General features: G+C 41.1%; 1 protein-coding gene across 2 annotated transcripts in view; it reads left to right on the top strand.

The window, feature by feature from the left end:
* FMO5 (flavin containing dimethylaniline monoxygenase 5) overlaps nt 1-21,369 on the top strand; it is a 65,316-nt gene that overhangs the window by 14,011 nt on the left and 29,936 nt on the right. For both annotated transcript variants that reach the window (XM_031967405.1, XM_023503513.2), the window contains 2 exons: nt 16,632-16,786; nt 17,089-17,261. In XM_031967405.1, the coding sequence (XP_031823265.1) occupies nt 17,127-17,261 (135 nt within the window). In that variant the 5' untranslated portion in view covers nt 16,632-16,786; nt 17,089-17,126. The remainder of the gene's footprint in view (nt 1-16,631; nt 16,787-17,088; nt 17,262-21,369) is intronic.

The following is a 21,369-nucleotide window of genomic DNA, read 5'->3' as shown; positions in this document are numbered from 1 at the left end:
CTGCCTACTAGCTGCTATGCCCTGTACATGTTTTAGCCGGAGGCAGGTTGAATTACCATCAATGATCAAGTGGAGAGGGATTGCCCTAAACTGAGCCATCCGTATAGGGGAAAGATCCCCATAGCTTCTTTACTTTGGGGAGGTTAAGGATTGGGCTAATAGTGGACATTTCTGGCAGGGGACCAAAGGATATAACAGGTCCTAAAGCAGATTCTAGTTCAGAGGACAAGATGGCCTCTTTGCTGAAGGTAGACATGCTGTGGTTTCACAAATACCTGCTCTATCTACCCATTGATAGAATAAATGGGACAAAAAGTGACATTTGTACTTCTGAGGCGTTTCACTTGCTCCAGGAAAGTTATCCCCCCCCAGTAATTGTTTTTCAATAGGATCTGGTTTCTGCCCCTTTCCATAAATCCTAAAGACCCTGTGTTCACCATAGGTTCCATCTTATTCCTTCAGGAATAACAGACATCTCTACTGAAGGGGGCTTCTTTTTGTCTAACCCCTGCAGTTTTCATTTGCTGCACTAGTATTTTAGCCTTTTCAAAGGTTTTTTTTCCCCTTTCCCCATTCCCACTTGGTCCCTTTCTTGATTAGTTTGTACAGGGTGGTAAGCATTGAACCACGGGGTATAAATGTTCTCCAATACCCTAAAACCCCACACACACTTATACTTCCTTTACTGTGGTGGGAAGGTACCTGTGGCAGTTGCTAGTACTGTTACCTGACCATAAAGCCTTGAGGAACTTCACAGCTGTACCAGGTCCTTTTGGATCTATTTTACCATCCCCTTTCTTGACGGTATCCATTCAAGGCATAGGAGAAATTGTCTCACAAGTTAGCATTATGTCCTCAGTGTGATGTTTGCTCTGGATGTCTTCATGGAAGAAACATGCTGAGCTGCAGGGCTATTCTATGGAGGCGGATGGTTAGGCTATGAAAATCATGCCGAGGCAGCCCCTGGACTGCCGACCTCCCATGTAAAGGCTTCTGGGCCAGGAGGAGGCCCCAAAAGGCATTAACCAAAGCAAGAACTGCATGATGTGTACCTAGGTGGTTTGCTAGGTACCCCAAGATTTCCACATGGTACAGAAGAGTAAATAGGGGGACAACTTGGCTGAACTCTCATGACCCATGGCTTTTGGACTGGCCATACATGGCTGTTCAAGCCAACCTAGACATGCACAGCATATCTGTTCTATACACTCCTGTTTTGTCTCTGCTGTCTCCTCACGTTCACCAGGGAGGCTCTTTGGAGGCCCCAGGGAAGCCAGTTCCCTTCTGGCTTCATCTTGCAGAAGTTTTTACCACTCTAACTTGGAGCCTGAATCCACTTACAATCTGTAGAGCCAAACTCCAGAAATGGAAATCTTCCAGAATATATACATTCTGGTATGGGGGAGATAAAAACCAAATGCTGCCCAGAGGGTGCTGCCCTTTTTGCATAATCAGCACCCACTTCAACGGCCAGCACCCTAGCCACTTGAGGTAGTTATTGGACTCGGGAATCAGCTGCAGTTCCCATGGGCAAGGGTGCTCTCAGCACAAATATCAGCCAAGGTGACACTCTCTGGCTGTTACAGGACCCCATGAAGAGGACCGTCCTCCCCGGCCGTACTTGGGGTGACTTCAGCCCCACCCTAGTCCCTGCAGAAGGTGACATGCACCACACTTTGCTGTGGGGCAAAGGCAGATGAACTATTGTGTGGGTGTTAAGTTTTCTCAACAGCCTCCAAGACATTTGGCTGGCTCTCAACTTGGCCCACAGCTGAGAGGTCCACCTGCATCAAGTCCACCTGCATCAACTTTCTCGTTATTTTGGGAAAATCTTAGTATTTGCTAGCGGCACACCTCTGCTTCTCTCCCTCTTTCCTACCTTCTCTCTTCTTCCTTACCTCCCCAAGGTCAGAAACAGCCCACCTCCCATACAGGGCCCCCACCAGGGACCCGGCATAGGGATTAAAGCACCATCCCAGGCTGGGAACAGTTTGCCAGATACTTCCCTTCATTCCTTCAGTGAACACAGCGTCTGCCATACCCTCAGATCTGGGTGCATTCATGGCCTGCCTCACACCTAGCTTCCTCAGGGTTGGCCATAATTCCTCTACTGGTTTCCATTTTCTAGGATATCTTGGAAGGTCCATCCTCACTCGGCTGCATATCCCATTATAATCCAGTGTATCACAGAGAGAAAGAATGCTAGCCATTTTTCCACTTGACCCCATGGAGCTGTTGGGATGGGCAATGACGTTACTGATTTTCTCCACCTTATTGTAAGGGAGATACCATCCCCCGGAATCCCAAAGTTGTACCAAAAGCAGGTATACTCTCCCTTTGCTGACTAATCATCCAAGTCAGCCGGGGTACTCCCACTATGTGACTAGCTCTTCAGCTGTACCTCTCATACTCCTGTGCTTTACTGGGGGATAATCTTGACCATGTAGCCTAAGTACAATTTTCTTTTCCTGTTCTACACCCTCAGCTTCCCCTTATTGCTCTCTTCCTAGCACATTTCCCACCATATCTTAGCACCCCATCTGTTCCTTCTTGTAATTGCACTGACTTGGGGCCAGGACAACTTTTTTCCTCCCAGCCAAAAAATCAGCAGGCAAGAGTCTTCAACTTCCTACTCTGCTCTTCCATTTTCTCCATGAAATCTTTGGCCAATAGTAGGGCCATAAAGGAACACACATCTCCTCCTTGTTGGAGATTTTCCTCCACTCTCACATCCTCTCAGCTTCCACTCAGACTTCAGTAGCCCAGTACCCCAACGTGTGGAACTTTCACCTCCTCCAACAAGCAGCCTAATCCTCCCAGAAGTTGGGAAACATAAACCCATTCATGCAGGCTTCCAACATGTTGGCCAATCTCACATAGATGTGGATGGCCAGCTTGGGATTTCCCTTGGAGGGTTTTCTCCTCAAGCTCATTTCTCTAGTATCCTGCCCATGATACAGGTGTAAGGGTGCAGACTATCTAAAGAGACAGTCCCTCCTTAATAAGAAGTTACTGAGATACCAAAGAAGATACATCCGAATAAGATACGGATATAGATAGATTCACATATATGACACATGCAAACATATATATATGTAAATACCCTCTGTCAGATCCATTCCCCCCACATAGAGTAAATATAGCACCCTCTTTCACAAAGCAGACTATGGCTATGTACTGTAAATTGCTTTAGCACTTATTTTTAGTGCTTTCCTCTTCTAGTTCTTAAATCATCTCCTATGATTAGATCTTCTGATTATATACTGCTATTCTGCCTCCTGTGCCCCTTTTCCTTATTGTTCCTTTTGAACAAGGTATACCCAACTATATTCTAATATTCTAAATATTCTAATCCTGGGTTCTTTCCTATCAAATCCCAATGATCCTAATGACAATATTTCCAGGATTCTTTTAAAATAGTGCTAAAGGTTATGAAGCAGCTAAAAAAACCTTAGGGGCACAGGTGATATAGTTCATCACTGCTGCTTATTAGGCAAGGGCAGATTTGGGGAGTGAATTAGAGATCAAGGAGATGGTATGTGAAAAGTTTATGGCCATTTAAACCATGGTTTAAAATATAGACTCCTGGTCTTTGTTAGAATATACACACACAAAGATTGGTAAGAATGTTTAGAGGCTTGCAAATATGATGAAAAGGGACTTAAATGCAAAGGAAAGGGAAAGAAAAAAAAATTGTCCCATTATAATGTCCCAGCTAAAAGAAATATCCTAAAAATCAAAGAATCAGAATTGAAGAAACAAGACTGCCTTAGGAACCTGTATAAAAATGCACAAAGAATGGGCAAAATGACCTGAAGACCCTAATGTCAAGAGGCAAATTTGCCGTTATTTAATAATCTAGTTTTATAAATCTTGGAATATGGCCTTCCCTAGCTCTCATCATCTCACTGCTTGTCTCTGCCTAATGTCTCCTACTCCAATCCATCTGTCACTCAGCTGCCAAGATGATTTATCTTAATCAGGTCTGGCAATGACAGCCTTCTTCTCAAAGAGCTCTAGTGACTCCCCTTTATCTCCCAAGACTGAATAGAAATCCCTCTTGTTGGCATGTAACACTCCTATTAACTTGGCCCCTTCTTGAGTCTCCTTGCACAATATGCATTCTGTGATCTAGCCATGTTGCCCTACTGGCACTTTCTGGAACATGGCCCTGTCTCCTGACTATCTTTGCACTGATTGATCCCCATATGGGGAATGTCTTACCCCTTCCCTTCACCCTTTCGTTTTCTTGGATTCCTTCAAAACCCAGCTCAAATTGCTCTTCCTAAAGGAGGCCTTTCCTAGCCTCCTATCTACCTGCTCATGCCCTCCATCTGAAATTGGCTTCTATTTCCACCGTGTATAATAAAACCCTCCTTCACTTAAATCTAATTAACTTGCAGGTCCTGGTATCCCCTCCCTGATGTCTTGATCTTCTTCAAGAACAAAGGATAAACAACAATATATCAAAACCACCACAGGGTTTCCTAAACTTTTCCCACTCTCAATCCCTTTTCACCTGAGAAATTTTTATGCAAATCTGGGTATATCTATAACGAATAAAAAAATTTGCTGATAATAAATCTTAATTTTTCATGTCCTTCACATTAAGTTGTATAGTTCCATATGGGGTTGCAACCCACAGTTTAAGAAGTTTTGATTTAAGGCAATATCCAGGGCCTCCATGCTCACTTCTCTCCTATCTCTGCTCTTGCTTCCCCCGCTCCGTCTGTCCAGAATCACCATTTAAGGAAGTACTATGCCATGTATGCTTATTTCTTTTCTTATACATCTTCAGAATTTTTCAATTTCTTCCTCATCACACTGTCCAACTTAACTTTTTATATTTTTGTCTTCCCCCACTAGACAATAAAATCCTTAAAGAGAGGAATTTTAAACTTTTTAGGCTTATATTTGAATTCCTGGTACTTAACACAGTGCTTGGCACACAGCAAACACTCCATAGATGTTTTATATTCAGAGTATCCCAAAAGTCTTGTGGCAGTCTCAAGCTTTAATAGTTTAAAACTTTTTAAGAACTTAAATCTGGTCTCAGACATTTAACACTTCCTAGCTACATGGCCCTGGGCAAGTCACTTAACTCTTTGTCCCTTTTGCTAGTTAAATTTATCATAAAACCTACTTTAAATGCTAACTCCCACAAGTTTTCCAAGTTTTCCCCATCAGACTCACTTCAGTCTGAAACATTTAGCATCTGGAACGTAGCCTGCTCAATAATAAGATTTGCTCTAGATATCAAAGAGATTTCCTATTTCTCTCTGCAGGATTTTAGGGTACTGGATGCCAGTCTCTCCTTAGCTCTACTACCTCATGAGTATAAATCTGTTTTTTTAATCAGATCACTCAGTTCATTGCTTCAATCTATTTATCAACTCCTAGTTTGATGACTCCTTCACCATTCCCAAGGATATTAATTTACAAAGCATTTTATCAGACTAGTTATGTGTGAGGGAGGCCAGGAGTTCCCAAATGCTAAAATAAGGACAGTGAACCAGCTACAATTTCAATAAAACTCACAACCTCCTCCAGGTCTGGGTTAGTCAGGATCAGCAGCTCCAACATATTTCCTACCAAAGACGGCTTTTCAGCTTTTTTTTTTCCTTTCAAGATTTTTTTTATGCTAACTTGTTTGGGATACAAATAAGCCAGTCTCCTTTCCCCACTTCCACTTCTCCTTTTTATACATTTCAGTCCAAGAGACTCATGATGGTCATCTGGTTTCTTTTATATAAGGTTGACTGGGAGAAAGGGAGGAAATGAGAGTAAATTGGTTGCAATGATAGGAAGGAGCAAACCAGGTATTTCCCTCTCCTGTGCTTTTCCATGGAGAACAACAAAGTAACTCACTGGCAATAGGTGTTGTGAAATGGGAGTCACCTGTAAGGGCTGCTGGAGGTCTTCCTCAGACCTGTAGAATGGGTTGCTTCATGTGAGAGAGTGATGATGATACAAGGAGGCTGAGAGGCAGCTGCTGTTCTCTGACCTCTGTCCTGAGAGGTAATTCTGTTATCTGACCTCTCCTCTTCCCTCTGCCTCCAATTTATTTCATTTCCAGTCCACGAGCAACACTTGTGTCAATAAAAGCTGCTTTGCAACTTCTTCAGATGTTATGATTCACAGCTGTGGAGGCTTTCAGAGAACTGCCCTTTCACCTAGGCATGGTCCTTAACAAATGGGTAAAGCAGCTTTCTCACAGTGGGGACTGAAGGGAGAATTAAAAACACCGCAGACTGGGCAGGCCCAGGGTCTGCTGGCCACTTCTCCTAGCTCAGCTAGCTCCACTTTGACCATCCCTGGTCATCAGCATTCATTCCTCTGCTTCATGCATCCTGCTCCGTTGATAAGTCCTGGTCCACAGGGATGCTGAGCAGTATTCTTGCTCTGTCTCTCAATCTGCTTGGGTTTCTCGGTCACCCTTAACTCCACTTTGCCAGTCTGCCAGTCTGCCAAGGGCAAATTCAAGGGCACTTTAGGAATCTCGGGGAAATGTCAGTGGCCAAGCGTTTCCCGTGCCTCGAGTTTCCATGGTAACAACTCTAAGGGTAGGAAGAGCTCAGGTTACAGATTAAAGATAAAAGCAGGAATACTAATTACTCTTAGGAACATTGAATCCCTAGATTTATTCCCTCCCGAACAGCAAAAACTCTTCTGGTCTAAACCCAGTGCACCCAACCCCCATTTCAGCATATATTCGTGTCTGGGTCATGAAATCACAGGGATCAAGATTTTTCACAGCTCTCTCTGTTTCCTATAGAATTGAAGCTGGGTAGATTCAAATAGCTCAAAGCTCATTTAAACAGTGCTCTCAAACTCAGGTAGAAAGAAGGGACACTAAACTATATGTAAGGACATCTGGGAGTTGCATATTGACTTAGCTTTAAAATGTAATCGATTTTATCTATGTTTTAATTGCACTTTATTTTGTTAAATATTTCCCAATTACATTTTAATCTGGTTTGGGCCACACTGGAAAATCAAAGGTCACATATATTGCCCACAAATTGAGGTAACTCTCTTACATAGCTGCATGGGCAAACAAAATGCAAAATGTACCTAGGAGCTCCCTGGGAAGTCTTGGGGTTAATGTTCTTCAATTCACACCAGCTCTGAAACAAAACTTGTGGGTTTCTCCAAAGTCAGATGACCATTGCCTGAACTGAGACCTTTTAATCAATTAGAGAACATTTATTAAATATCTATTGTGTGACAGGTATTGTGATAAGCTTTCTGGATTCAAAGATCTAAATGAAACAGTTCTTACTTTCCAGAAGCTGATACTCTATCAGAAGAGACATGTATGTATGTATATTTAAGATAAGGGGGTTGGGGCACAGAATTTAAGAAAGTTTCCATATAAAGAGTGACATTTAAAATAAGTGTGGAAAGAAGCAAAAAATTCTACAAGGCAGAGGAGAAGAAGAAATGCATTGCAGGTCTGGTTAACTAATGCAAACACATGGAGAGATGAGATAAAGTATCAATTATGAGATAAAGGAAGGCTAATTTGGTTGAAATATGGAGTTTATATACAAATGTGTGTATATACATACACATATCTAAATATATATTATATAATATATAATAAAATAATAAATATATAATATAAATAATAAATATCAATATATAATAATAAATATAATACATAGAAGTAACAATGTATCTAAATTATATGATTTATATTTACAATTACTATGGATTTGATATACTCCTAGCTGTGAGAGGAAATGTTATTTTAGGCTCTTGCACAAAGAGCCAAATGGAATATTGTAGAGACGGTGATTTGTAGCTACAACTGCAACTGGCTTTCTAAAGGGTCCTTCTCCCTGTGAAGTCAGTAAGAGTAGGAGTACATTAACTTTGATCTGTGAGGAATCAATAGGGAAGACAGAAAGTTCTACCTTTTATTTTTTTAAGAACTGTCTCAATTGTTACTTTATAAAAAACATAAAAAGAATTCTATAAAGAATCTGAGAGTTAGCAGTTTGTAAGTACAGTTCTGGAGAGACTTGTCTATGGTGACTGAAAAGAGAAATGTAAAGGTCTAAAATGGAATTTCTTGAGAAAGAGCTTGTGATTATGAGAGTTGGATAAGATTTTAGTTTCTACAGAGTTAGGTTAAAAAAAAATAAATTAAATTTAAATCAGAGAAATGAAAACTGAAACCTAAGAAATGAAAACTAGGGGTTAAGCTGATGTGGAATAAAGGAAGCAAAACTTATAGAGGGACTGCCAATAGACTGACTCAAGGGAAATTATGACCTAATAAAGTGAACTATAATGGGAAATGTAATCAAGGTGGGGATCTAAGCTATTGTAGCTATTGTAACCTACCTTCAGGAAGGCTGTAACCTCTGTAGTACACAGTCAATAGGGGAAACAGAGGTGGGACTTGCATTTTGGGGGACAGAGAATAAAAGACTGTGCTTTGGAACTTCAAACTTAGACTCCTGGTCTTGAAAGAACATAAAATAAAATCCTGGATTCATCAGCAAGTCAGTGGTAGAACTCTTGGTAAGGCATTTGTCTCTTATAGTGATGAAGCATGCTACCCACCTCTGCACCAAGAGGATTTTTCAGACAAAGACAATGTGGAAATTTGTTTTTTTCTTGATTGTGGATATTTTTGTAAAGGACTTGTTTTCCTTTAAATCCAATAGGGGAAGAGTAGAATGGAGACATAGGGAAGTGAAAGAAATGTTGATACCACTTTTTTTAAAGTGAAAGAACTGATAGAAGGCCAGAAATAACCACAGAGAAGCAGGATTGCCCTGAAAACAAAATTACAATTTAATGCGTTACATGCTTTAAAAGAAAAACAAGCTAAACATAATAAAGATCTACAGTTTTACATACAATTTTTTTTTTTTTTGTTCTGCTAAGAATATGGAAGTACTCATTTCAGTTGGGAAGGGGAGAAGAAAGCACACATTTGTTAAATGCCTATAAATATTATCTCATGTGATCCTTACAGCAACCCTGTAAGGTAGGTACTATTAGCATCCCCATTTTATGGATGAAGAAATTGAGGCTGACACAAATTAAGTAACTTGTCCAGATCACAGACCTAGTATACATCTGAAGCTAGATTTGAACTCAAGACTTTCTGACTCTGGGAAGTAATGCAGTATTCCGGGCTCCATTTGGTGTTTAAATTCATAATAAAAACTTATTTTAAAAAAGAAAGTGTTTCTTGTTATAAGAAGTATGAATATGATCTTTCTCATAGCCAAAATATCTATGTATTTGAATTTTTTATTGATTTCATGATATTAAGCTGTATATTTAGTAACTAATATTTATTTAATCATAAGATATTAAAGGAATTAATATTTTTAGAAAGATATGGGTAACATAGTGAAAAGGATAATTCTTCAATGTATTCAATAAATAATATTCAAGCCAATTGATTAATGAAGAAGGGACTAAAAATTTAGTAATTAGCATTAAAATATACAAATAAAGAAGAAGAAAAGGGACAGGAAAGCAGGACCACTTTGAATGCAAAATTACAGAATTTATTATATCTAATAAAAGAGAAGCAAACTGAACAGAATAAAGATCTGCAGTTTCATGCAGACTTTTTCTGTTTACTATGATTATGGAAAGTCTCATTTCATTTGGTATTAGAAATTGTAATAAACAACTTTTTAAATCAGTTATTTGTTAAAGTGAGGGAGGGAGGGAAGAAGAGAGGGAGAAAGGGAGGGAGGGAGAGAGGGAGAAAGAGAGGGAGAGGGGGAGAAAGAGGGGGGAGGTAGGGAGGAAGGAAGGAAGGAAAAAAGGAAGGAAGGAAAGAAAGAAAGAGAGAGAGAGAGAAAGAGAGAGAGAGAGAGAAAGAGAGAAAGAAAGAAAGAAAGAAAGAAAGAAAGAAAGAAAGAAAGAAAGAAAGAAAGAAAGAAAGAAAGAAAGAAAGAAAGAAAGAAAGAAAGAAAGAAAGAAAGAAAGAAAGAAAAAGAAAAATTGTATATTGGAGATTTATTTGATCATCACAACTCAAGAATCCTATGACATGAGTAGCGTGAGTAATATTATTTATGCACAATGGTTAGGAAAACTTAAGCCCCATGTGTTTCTCCCGGGTGACACAAAATGCATTTTCCATTAATTCTAGTAATTTCATGGTTTGTCCTTCATAATCTAACTTAACTATAAACACATCCTTGCCCAGCAGCTAATAAATAAGTAGTAAGTGACTGAATCTGAGCCCTCCAGTGGTAGAGCTGAGAATTGAATCCAGATCTGTGGCTGAAGTCAGTCTTGAAAATTCTCAATTACTTCCCTGTTTTTCATGGTGTTCAACAAAACTTGTAAAATTGTATATGTGTTATTTAAAAATAGGTTTATAAGAAAGCATAATTAAGTAAATGAACAGTAAGTAGATTGTCAGATTGTATGGGCAAGTGAGAAATGCAGTCAGAGGCATACTTACATGCAGGTAGATAGGTAGGGGGTGGATTCTATGTAGATTTGGGGAAGATCTAATTGCCCCCAAAATCAACTTCTCCCTACTGCCTGAAATTCTACTACTATCATTCCTGTAGTTTAGACTGAAATCTCTAATAAAGGCAAAATAAATTTGGGAACAATATTAAAGTCTTATCATTAGCCATTTACATTTTACTGTGAATTAGTTAAATTCTGGTATTTTCCTAATACACGGAATAGTGCCTATCACTTTTGTACTGATTTATTGCCCAAGTGAATTTTCCCCCACTCTGGGAGGTAATATTAAAAAAATATGCAATTCCCTTTTTGTTTTTTGTTGGATTTTGCTGTTGTTCTTAAGTCTGAGTGCCCAGCCAGAGATGGTGTTTCTGGCAGAACATTTCATGGTAAGGTCTATGTGTCATCTCCAGGGATGTTTACCTTCTCATTCACATCTTCCATCTCTGTTCCAATAAACACCATTCAATATTTATTGGCGTCTATAAATAGCATCTGATAAATCCGTTTCAATCCTACCTCTGCTACTTCTCACTCCCAGGTTCATTTTCATCATCCACAAAGAGAGATATTTGAACTAATTTATTTCTTAAAATCCCTCACAGCTTTATATCCTATGAATGAGGGGAAATGCTATTTTTTAAATATTAAGTACTTTACTATATTCAAAAATATTGTAGTGGATAAGTTCAAATACAGCTTTGGATCCTTATTAGCTGTGTGACCTGGGCAGGTGACGTAATCTCTGTAAAAATGGGGATTATGATAGCATTTATCTCCTAGAGTTGGGAGATAAGATCAAATGATAAAAAAAAAAAATAATCAAAAGATCAAATGAGGTAATTATTATAAAGTATTTAAGCATAGTGCCTGGCACATAATAAATACAATATAAATGTTAATCATCATCATCATTAAGCTCTAAAACAGTCTTTGTTCTTGAGGAACTCACATTATATTTCCCTTCCCAGGCCTGTTTCACAGTACTCTCTTTGATACTGTCTGTTTGCATCAATATTTCTTGCTTATTCTTCTCCAAATTTGACTTTACATCTCCTTCCTCTGGGCCCTTTGCATAAATTCTCCCCCATGTAAGGATACAGGCACTTCCTAACTTTACTTCCACTGCTTAAAATCGGTGGCTTCTTTCATCTGCTCTATGGCTCTTTTTGGAAGCTCTTCCTGATATCCCTAATTGCTAGAGCTTCTCAAATCACCTTGAATGTGCTTGTTTTTTTTAACATGTTACATCCCTTCAGATACAACACAGAATATAAGCTCTCGGAAGGCAGGAGCTGCTTTTTTTTTCTTGGTATCCCTACCACGGTGCCTTGCATAAAATTGGTTCTTCATAAATGATTGCTGGATTATTGCATTGATGGAAATCGGAGTTCTTTACAGAGCACATATCTTTTTTTATAGGTAACTGAATAACATAATCTTTGAGAGAGTGCTATTTCTCCAGGGAGATAATCAGGTGTGCTGGGTAAAGATTATTTAGAGCCAAAGGGCATTCAGGGCAGTGTCTTAAAACTTACTTAGTTGGTAAACTAAATCCAGAACGGTAGCAAGAGACTTCAGAGCAGGGCTAAGTGTAAGCCTTAACCCCCAGGACTTCAGGAGGGATTCAGCAGTGCCACTAGTTGCCACTGGCAGACCAAAGATATAACAAGCAAAGGAAAGAAAAGGGTAAGAGAAAAGGAGGGAGAGATGCAGAAGAGAAGGAAGGAAGATGAAGACTAAGACAGCCAGTCAGATTTCAGATAGATAGCCTTGAATCCTGAGGTCAAACCTGGTCAATCCCAGAATGTTCAAATTGGAAGGGACCTGGAGAATCATCCAGTCCAGGGATTTCCAAACTCCCTGCAGGGGTCTTACCTTTTACTTTGCTTCACCAGCAAGACTTTGGAAAAAGAGCTACAGTCAAATCTTTTTTAAAAAGTCATTTAAAATGCAAACTATTCATCTTACCAAATAACAATAAACTGAATTTTTCAAATCTCCAGACAAATTAAATTTGTACCTAATCTAGCAATAGTTTTACTTGGTAAGAAGAATGGTATTATTTCTGATCGATAAGGATATTGGTAGTTGGGAGCAACAGCAAACACAATAGCTCATCTTAGAAGTACTGTAGAAACTTCTGGCCTACACAATTAAAAGGAATTTATATAAGCCAACATTTTGACGGGCTCTTCAGTTCAGCATGCTAACTTTTTAAAGAATCAAGAGTTTTATTTGTAATGTTTCTTGTAATTTTGTCAAAATATAGAACTGACTTTTTAAAAAAATTGGTAATTTACCCAAAATGTATATTACAACCACTAAAAAAATTGAAGAAAACAATATTTTTCCATATTGGGCATTTGGTACTAGAATATGTCTCTTTCCTCTCCCAACTATTATAGTTATCCATAATGGACATTGGTCCAAAAGAATGAATACCTAAATTCATACGGTTCTAATAAAATTGGCTCTGGTTTCCAAATGCTATTCTGGTTGAACATATTATGTTCTTCCAAGATGAAAAAGTTTCCAGCAGGACCCTGTGACTGACTATGTCATCCCAGAACATATCAGCTGAGTTTCAGAAGATTATCAACAGTCAGAGCAATGGGGAGACATGCTGAATTTGGGGAGCAACAATGATTCTCAAAAACCATCAGTCACATTATGGAAATGTTGCTTTTTGTATGAGTGAACTAAGTCCCTCTATCAATGAAGTCACAGGTCATTGAAGAAAGTTTGGGGTGTCTTGGGGAAGAGATGAGTTATGGTTTGTTTTTTAATTTGGTTTAATTTGTGAGCAGCTCTTGAGTGGAAACTCCTCCACTGATTCATCTATAATTTTTAAGTCCTGGAGACATTGGATGATTTGTTCCTGGAAGGACTTGATCTCAGAGCTTCCTAGCTCCAAGGCTGGTGCTCAATTAATCACTCAGAAAGGCACTAGCTGTGTGATTTGGACAAGTCCCTTAACTCCTATTTGCCCCAGTTCCTCATCTGTAAATTGGAACACACTGGAGAAAGGCATAGCAAGCCACTCCCATACCTTTGCCAAGAAAATCCTGTGGACAAAGTCCATGGGTCACTTGGAGTCAAAGACTACTGAACAGCAAAAACACCAGGGCTGCAAAGAAAAAGGAAAAAATGGTTCTCTCTGCCCTCCCCTCAAGGAGTTTACTAGTCTAATGGGGACATCATATCCCAATACAGGTATATACAAGATTCATATGAAATAGGTAACTTAGAAGAGAGGTCTTAGCACCTGAGTAAACTAGGAAAGGTCTACCCAAAAAATTGTCTTCTGAGCTGACTTGGAGGAAGTCAGAGATTCTAAAAAACAGGGGAAAGGAGTAAATCGATATGGCTGGATTTCAGAAGTATCTCTATACATATAAAAATAACAAGTGGTAAAGAGCCAGGGTGTGAAGCATTTTAAAGTTTATAAAGTTTACGTATATAAATATATACATATATGTAAAATAATATAATAGTAAATGTTATACACACACACATATATATGTATAAAGTTTATAAACTTGAACTTAGAAGCAGTTGAAAGCTCCTGGCTTTTGTTGAGTTGAAGGTGACATTTTCAAACCTGTTCTTTAGGAAAATAATTTTGGCAGTTACTGAAGTGGGGAGAACCTTGAAGCTGAGAGACCATTTAAAAACTATTACAATCGTCTAGTTGAGAAGCATTGAAGATCTGAACTCAGATGGTAGCTATTTGAGTGGAGAGACATTGTGAGAGGCAGAAACAAGATTTAGCATTTCTGAATAACCAAAATACCAAACTGCCTCTTGATAGGAAAGGCTCCGTAGCTTAAGAGACAGAGCACTAGAGTTAGAATTAGGAAATACTAGTTTGGGATGGCCTCTCTGAGATGTCCCAGATCACTTTGTCCTTGGCAAAGATCTGAGCCTACAAATATTGATAGTATGTATGTTACAAAATTAATGTAAGAGTAATTTGAATTTAATGTATTTAAATGTTTTGCAATTCTTTAAAGCTCTGTAAACAAAATACAAAATACATAGATGATTCTATATGGTTGGACATTCCATGTAAGGACCAATTTAAAAAACTATAGATATTCATTTTGAAGAAGAGAAGACCCAGCAGTCATGGCTAGCAGTCTCAAGAAGGCAAATTTAGATGTGTGTGTGTGTGTGTGTGTGTGTGTGTGTGTACAGGTAAGGGAGTTATTTATAACTGGAATGGGGAAGATATTGAAATATTGCTTATTAGAAATCTCTAAGCAAATATTGGATAACTTTTTGTTGAGTATATCGCGGGGAATCTTTTTTGCCTGGGCTACATGATTGACTGATGGAATTTCCAGATCTTAAATTCTGTGATTCTATAATTGTTTGTCAGAAAGGAACTCCAGATTTCCACAGGAGAATATTATATGTATATAGAATATAGAGTATATTATATGTACTCTAGGAGTGGCTGTCAACCTACTTTCCATAAATTCATATGTTTATTCTAGATTAAGAAGCAGCTAACTTTTCAATCTTATGTATCATATAATGGAAATCTATCATTTCTATTGATCTCCAATCTAGGTATTGATTGGAAGACACATATTAGGCACTACCAACTCAAACAACAAAGCAGATTTTGTGATTCCATAATTGTTTGTCAAAAAGGAACTCCAGATTACCACAGGAGAATATTATAAAAAATACTCTAGGTATAGCTGTAAACCTACTTTACATAAATTCATATGTTGATTCAATCTTATGTATCATATAATGGAAATCTATAATTTCTATTGATCTCTGATCTAGGTGTTGATTGTAGGATATCTACATTAGGCATTACCAATTCAAACAACAAAGCTGATTTTGGTATTCAAGCACCATCACCACTTTTACAGTTTGAGAAACTCTGATCTAATCCCACCCATTAATTTTACAGATGAGGAAACAGCTGAAAGGCTTAAGTGATTTCACTAACTAGCTATTGCCTAAATAGTATGATTTCAAAGGCCCTAAGAAGACTCCCTTGCTACTTCCCTCCTTACCCACTAATACCTGAAATCCCCTTAAACAGAAGCTAAGCTTTTCTTCCCATAATTAGAAAAAAAAAAAAGGGGGGGGGGGGGGAGGTGTAAAATGCAAATACTCCTAGAGCTGCTGTCAAACTTGCCACAGTAATGTGTGCAAAACAATTTTAATTTTTTTTCTTGAGGGAAGATGCATAAAAGAAGGAGGAGGAGATACAACAGGGAAATTAAGAGCTCAAAGGAGAGAGGAGAGAACAAGAGGCAGAGAAAGCAAAGGACACAGAAAGGGAAAGCCAAGGAAGGAAGAAAGGTGACAAAGGTCCTAGGTTCAAATTACAACTCTGCTGCCAACTGCCAGTGTGACATTATAAAATTCCCTTACTCTCTCTGGGCCTCCATTGTATAATAAGGGGATCCAGCTCTGTATTGATAATCTCATGGATTTTCCATTCCCCAGACTTTTACTTAAGATTTGGGAGAGGACTCTGGGTACTTATTGACAAAGTTTGAGGCACTAGGTTGGGGTAGGATTTATCTAAGATTCAATATCTACAATTTATCTAGAAATCTCGCCTCGTTGACAGTAGTACCCACTGCTGCCATCCTATCAGCCTTCATCATCACTAGATTTCTTGGTCTAATCCCACACCTACCCCTACCCTTTGCCGGGCTCATTTCCATTCTAAGCAGATCTGATCAGTTCAATGCCCTCTGGTACCTGCTTATGGAATGAATTCAATGAAACTTTCCGCCTGCCTCCCTTCTGAACCTTTCCTCACACTGTGCACTGAGCACCTTTGTACCTGTGACTTCGCTGATCCTTTGTCCTTCATCCTTCCTTCGCTGCTCCCTCCACTTGGGAAGCCCTCCCGCCTCTTAGCCCTCATCAACTTGGCAGTCAAAAGCCGGCCTCAGAGTCGGGGAGACTCGGGTTAAAAACACACCTTTACACATACATATAGATACATGTATGAATGACCCTAGGGAAGTCACCGAATTCTCAGGACATTCTCCAGACTCAGCCTCTCAGAGCAGATGCAGATGCAGGGTCCCCACCCAGGCAATTCTAGGTCCAGTCTGAAATCAAACCCCAAACTCTTGTTCACTGCTTGGGTTGTTGTTGGTTTTTTTTTCCTCCTCTGGCAGCAAACATTCAATCCCCAGCCTGACCTGAAGAAGTGGGAGTCTTCAAAAGGGAGGTGGAGCAGAGCAGCTCCTCCCCAGCCTTTTTCTGGCATTCCCCTGCTTTGTCACCACCAGTGAGTGCCAGAAGATCAGGAGAGGACAGGACTGGAAAGGAGGTGAGTTCAGGGGCTGTCTGGGCCCACCTGCTTCCCTCAGCTGCCATAGAAGAGACCTCTCAGATCTACTGCCCTCCCCGGGACCTGAGAGGGATAAAGTCCAGTCCGGAGCCTTCCTGAGAGCACTCTGGCTGGGCAGCTGTGACAGCTGGCACGGAGGGAATTTGGGCCCCGGCTAACCAGGGAGTGTGTTAGATAGACTTCCTCCCACTCCATAATGTTGTCAGTCCACTGAGAGAGTCCCCTTACAACTCCAAGATTCCCCGGCTCAGGGATCCCTCTTCTCCCATTCTCTCTGGCAGGTGGAATTTCCTTCCCACAGAGGATCTCGCCAGAGAAAATGACCAAGATGAGAATCGCCGTGATTGGAGCTGGTGTGAGTGGGCTCAGCTCTATCAAATGTTGCCTGGAAGAAGGTCTGGAACCCGTGTGCTTTGAGAGGACCAGTGACATTGGAGGGCTCTGGAGGTTTCAGGTAATCTCTCCGTTTCCTTAATTCTTGAAAAGCTCCCTTAATCCTGGCACTGTGACTATGGTAACACAGTGGTGGATGCTGCTATTGTCACTTGCTAGGGTTCCCTTCAAGAATCACTTGTCCAAAGCAAATCACCTAAATCTCAGCCATTAACTCAGATGAATTAGCAGAGAAGATCCCTTTAGCAAATCACCTAATTCTCAGCTATTAACTCAAATGGATTGGCAGGAAAGATCCCTTTAGCAAGTCACCTAATCCTCAGATGGATTGTCTGGGAAGATCCCTTCAGAGAAGTTCTTCAGAAACATTTCAACTCCCTTTGACAGGTATAGGAACTCGGCACAACAAGGTTAATATTTCCTCCTAGTGTATAGAGAACACGGTAGTGATTGTACCCAATTCCCAGATGGATTGGTAGGGAAGATCCCTTGGAAGCATTTCAACTCCTTTTGACAAGTGCAGGAACACTAATCAGGGTCCATTCTCCTACCCAAGGCAAAGGAGACAATGGTAGTAATTAGGTTACTAGAGAAGCTATCCCATGTTGACCAAGGCTCCTACCTCAGTTTTCCCAGGTGAAACAATTAATAGCACATTTGTAAAGCTTGAAGCTTCAGACTGAAAGGAGTTCTAAGGTGATATATTGTTATGAAAGCTTAATAAAATTATGGCAAGTCCATTGCCTCTGCAAAATTTCCTACCTCAGAAAAAAAAATAGTGATTATTAGTCCTGATAATCTGCTCAAAAGAGAAACAGACCACATGTTTATTTTATTTAGTTATTTATTTATTTTTATTATTTTTGTTGTTTTATTAATTACATTATTTATTATTATTATTATTTATTTGTTATTTTAAGCCCCAAAGAGAAACAGACCACATTGAGACCTCTCTTTTTCTTTTCCATTCTCCTTTTATTAGGACCTTCCTCCTCTTGGTGGTTCCCTTCCACTTTTATATACTGACTTTCCTTATCCTACCTCCCTTTGCATTCTTCTCCCGACTTTCTATCCACAGACCAGGTCCCCATACCTAGGTATAAAATGATATTGTGGTTCTGGCTGTAGCCAGTTCAACCAGTAAAGTAGCTAGGTGATATAATGGGTAGAACACCAAACCTGGAGTCAGAAAGAGTTGAGTTCAAGTCCAGCCTCCAGATATTTACTAACCATGTGACCCTGAGCAAGTCACTTAACCTGTATTTCCTTCAGTTCCTCATCTGTAAAATGGGGATACACTGGAGAAAAAAAAGACAAATCACTCCAGTATCTTTGCCAAGAAAACTGCAAGGGTAAAGTCCATGGGATCACAGAGGCAGACTGAACAACAACAATGAAGATAAGGGATTGCTAAACTCAATAGCAGTAATCCCTTTTCTGCCTCAGCCCTCTGACTCAATGCAATCTCACCCCCAAACCCTTATGTAAAAAAGAACTTGGCCAATTGTTTGCCCTCCGGAAGAGGACCGTGGGATTTTGAGGGCCTCGGCCACATTTTGGGTGTCCTGGGAAGTGAAGGCTGGGCCATTGTCGCTCTGTAAGGCCAAAGCGAGGAAAGCTCTCTTTCAGTAAGCACTTCGATACCTCCTGAGCCTTCTCAGTCCTGGAAGGAAAAGCTCTGCCCAGTTAGTAAGTGTGTTAACAAAGACCAGAAGCAACTTGAAACCTCTACAGGGGGGCATTTGTGTAAAGTCTGTTTGCCAATCTTCTCCTGGGCATGTGCTCTTCTCCAAACCGGCTTCAGGAGAGGGGGAGGCTTAACAGCTCCCTCAGGATTCACTGGGCACAGATGGGCAGGCCTGGCAGACCTTCCTGGTTGTTCCTCCCAGCTTGTGGCCAGTGAGAATGCGTTTCACCAGGGATTGGAGAGCATTTCTCCCCAGGTGTGTAGCCTGATGAAGACCAGAGAGCAGTTTCCATCGACTTGCCTCTGGGATTAAGAATTGATTTGAGGGCGTTTGAAACCAGCCAGAAGGAGGAAGGATATATCCCCTTTCTTCTGCAAAGGTTTTTCCCTGTGAACTACAGGAAGGGGATAAGAATCAGGGAGCTGGGGAATTAAAGGTGCCATGGTCAGGGTTATACAGCAGCTTTGGCAGCTAAATCTGCCAACCTATTTCCCCTGGCCTGAAGTGAATCTCCCTTATGGTGTCCTTTACAAAACATGACAGAAGCCTCCCTGGGTTCGTGAAAGGCTTGCAATAGCTGTAGAATTTCTCCTGCGTGTTTAATGGGAGAATTCTTTGCTGTCAAAAGTCCCCTCTCTTTCCACATAGCCCTGGGAGCATGCAAAATATGAAAAGTACATTTGGAGTCACTATTCAGGGGTCCTCAAACTACAGCCCGCAGGCCAGATGCGGCAGCTGAGGACATTTATCCCCCTCACCCAGGGCTATGAAGTTTATTTAAAGGCCCACAAAACAAAGTTTTTGTTTTTACTATAGTCCGGCCCTCCAACAGTCTGAGGGACAATGAACTGGCCCCCTATTTAAAAAGCTTGAGGACCCCTGATCTAGATGTTCACTCTCATTCCCTTTCCCAGCCCCAAAGCTCTGGTCAGGGCAGTGAGTTCAGCCTTTGCAGCAGAAGTTCCAGGCGCAGTGGCTTAGCTTCTAGGGTGCCATTGAGGGTCACCACAGAATAATCCGCCTTTCTGTCCCCATTTTCAAGAAAGCTCGACCCATCTCTGAACCACTCCCCATCCGGGTTGTCAAGGGGAATGTCAGGCCGGCTGGAGTAGAGAGATTCGAAAGCTTCCTCACAGTTAGGAATGATGTCTCCTGGCTGACTGTTGTCAGGGATTAGGGTGGCAGGATTAGGAGTGTGACACACCTGGAGAGTCAGGTCGGTAGGAGAGCCCGACATCTGGCAAGCTTCCCACCCACAAGCCACTGGTGTCCTTTGACTTCTGAAATGCTCCAGACCGGAGGGGGGTTAGAACCTCCAATGGCCGTCCCAAGTCCCAAGGTTAGTTTTGGGCCTCTTCAATTAAAAGGGCGGTGACAGCCACCGCTCTGAGGCAGGAGGGCCATCCCAGGGAGACCCAGTCCAGCTTCTTTGAGAAGTAAGTGACTCTATGGGATCGCCCAGGGCATGGCCCTTCCTTTTGGGACTGCAGATCAAGACAAGAATGCAGTTAAGCGGCTCCAAAAGTCTGTGTTTAAGGAATCTCTTAATCCTGGCTAAGGCCGGATTGGAGAAATCTATCTTCTCCCAGATTTCAGAGGAAATAAGGGGGAGCTTTGGGAGCAGCACAAAAAGGTCATCTGGAGATCTCAGAAGAGAAAATTGGGTCCCCGATTTCACGATTAAATCACGCCCCAATAAGGGAGCAGGAATAAGAACTAAGCGTTTAAATGACAGGTCACCAAGCTGGGAGGCAATGGGGAGGTCTCAAGGCCATTCTTAAATTCCCCTGCAATCCCCCCCTAGGGCAAGGGGGAGCATGGGGGAGCTGACCAAGCTCCCGGCCGGAGGGCAGGGCATTGGTGGGGCAGTTAGTCCCCTGTAGGCAATACTGCCCCCCCCCACCCCAGTCCAGTGCTCCCCCTGCTCAAACTCAGGACAAGGACTGGGGGTTCTCCTCGGACAGCTTCCATGTCACCTAGAACACAAACCTCTGTGGTTCCCGGAAATGTCAGTAGCCAAGAGGAGGGACTTTTGTCCAAATCTCGTTTTAATTCTGTGGCCTCTGTCCTTGGCTTCAGCTGATCCCTACCATTAAAGACTCCAACAGCCGTTTTTAAGGGAGAAATTTGGGGGCCCAAAGCTGGCTTCTGCAGCTTCCTCCGTGTATCTGGGACAAATTCTTCAATATTAACATCTCCCCAGGACAGATCAAGGAGGGCCTTGGCCTTGGACCCCTGAAAAAGCTGGGTGGGGTCTCCAGAGCGATGGCCAGGTTTCTCCTCAGTCTGGGAGAGGTCTGACATGGAAAGAGGCTCTACTCTGCTCCAAGTGTCTCTCCCTGGGAGTCTGCTGCTTCCCCCGGGGGCAGAGGATAGAATCAGTGTCCTAAGGAGGAGAAACAAGGCCGGGGGTCTCAGGATCTAGTTCAGGCGAGGGGGATAGAGTTAGGGAGATAGTGCCAGACATAAGGTCTTGTTCTG

The sequence above is a fragment of the Sarcophilus harrisii genome, chromosome 4 (assembly GCF_902635505.1).
Source record: "Sarcophilus harrisii chromosome 4, mSarHar1.11, whole genome shotgun sequence".
NCBI lineage: Eukaryota > Metazoa > Chordata > Mammalia > Dasyuromorphia > Dasyuridae > Sarcophilus > Sarcophilus harrisii.
This window is presented reverse-complemented; position numbering and strand designations above follow the sequence as displayed.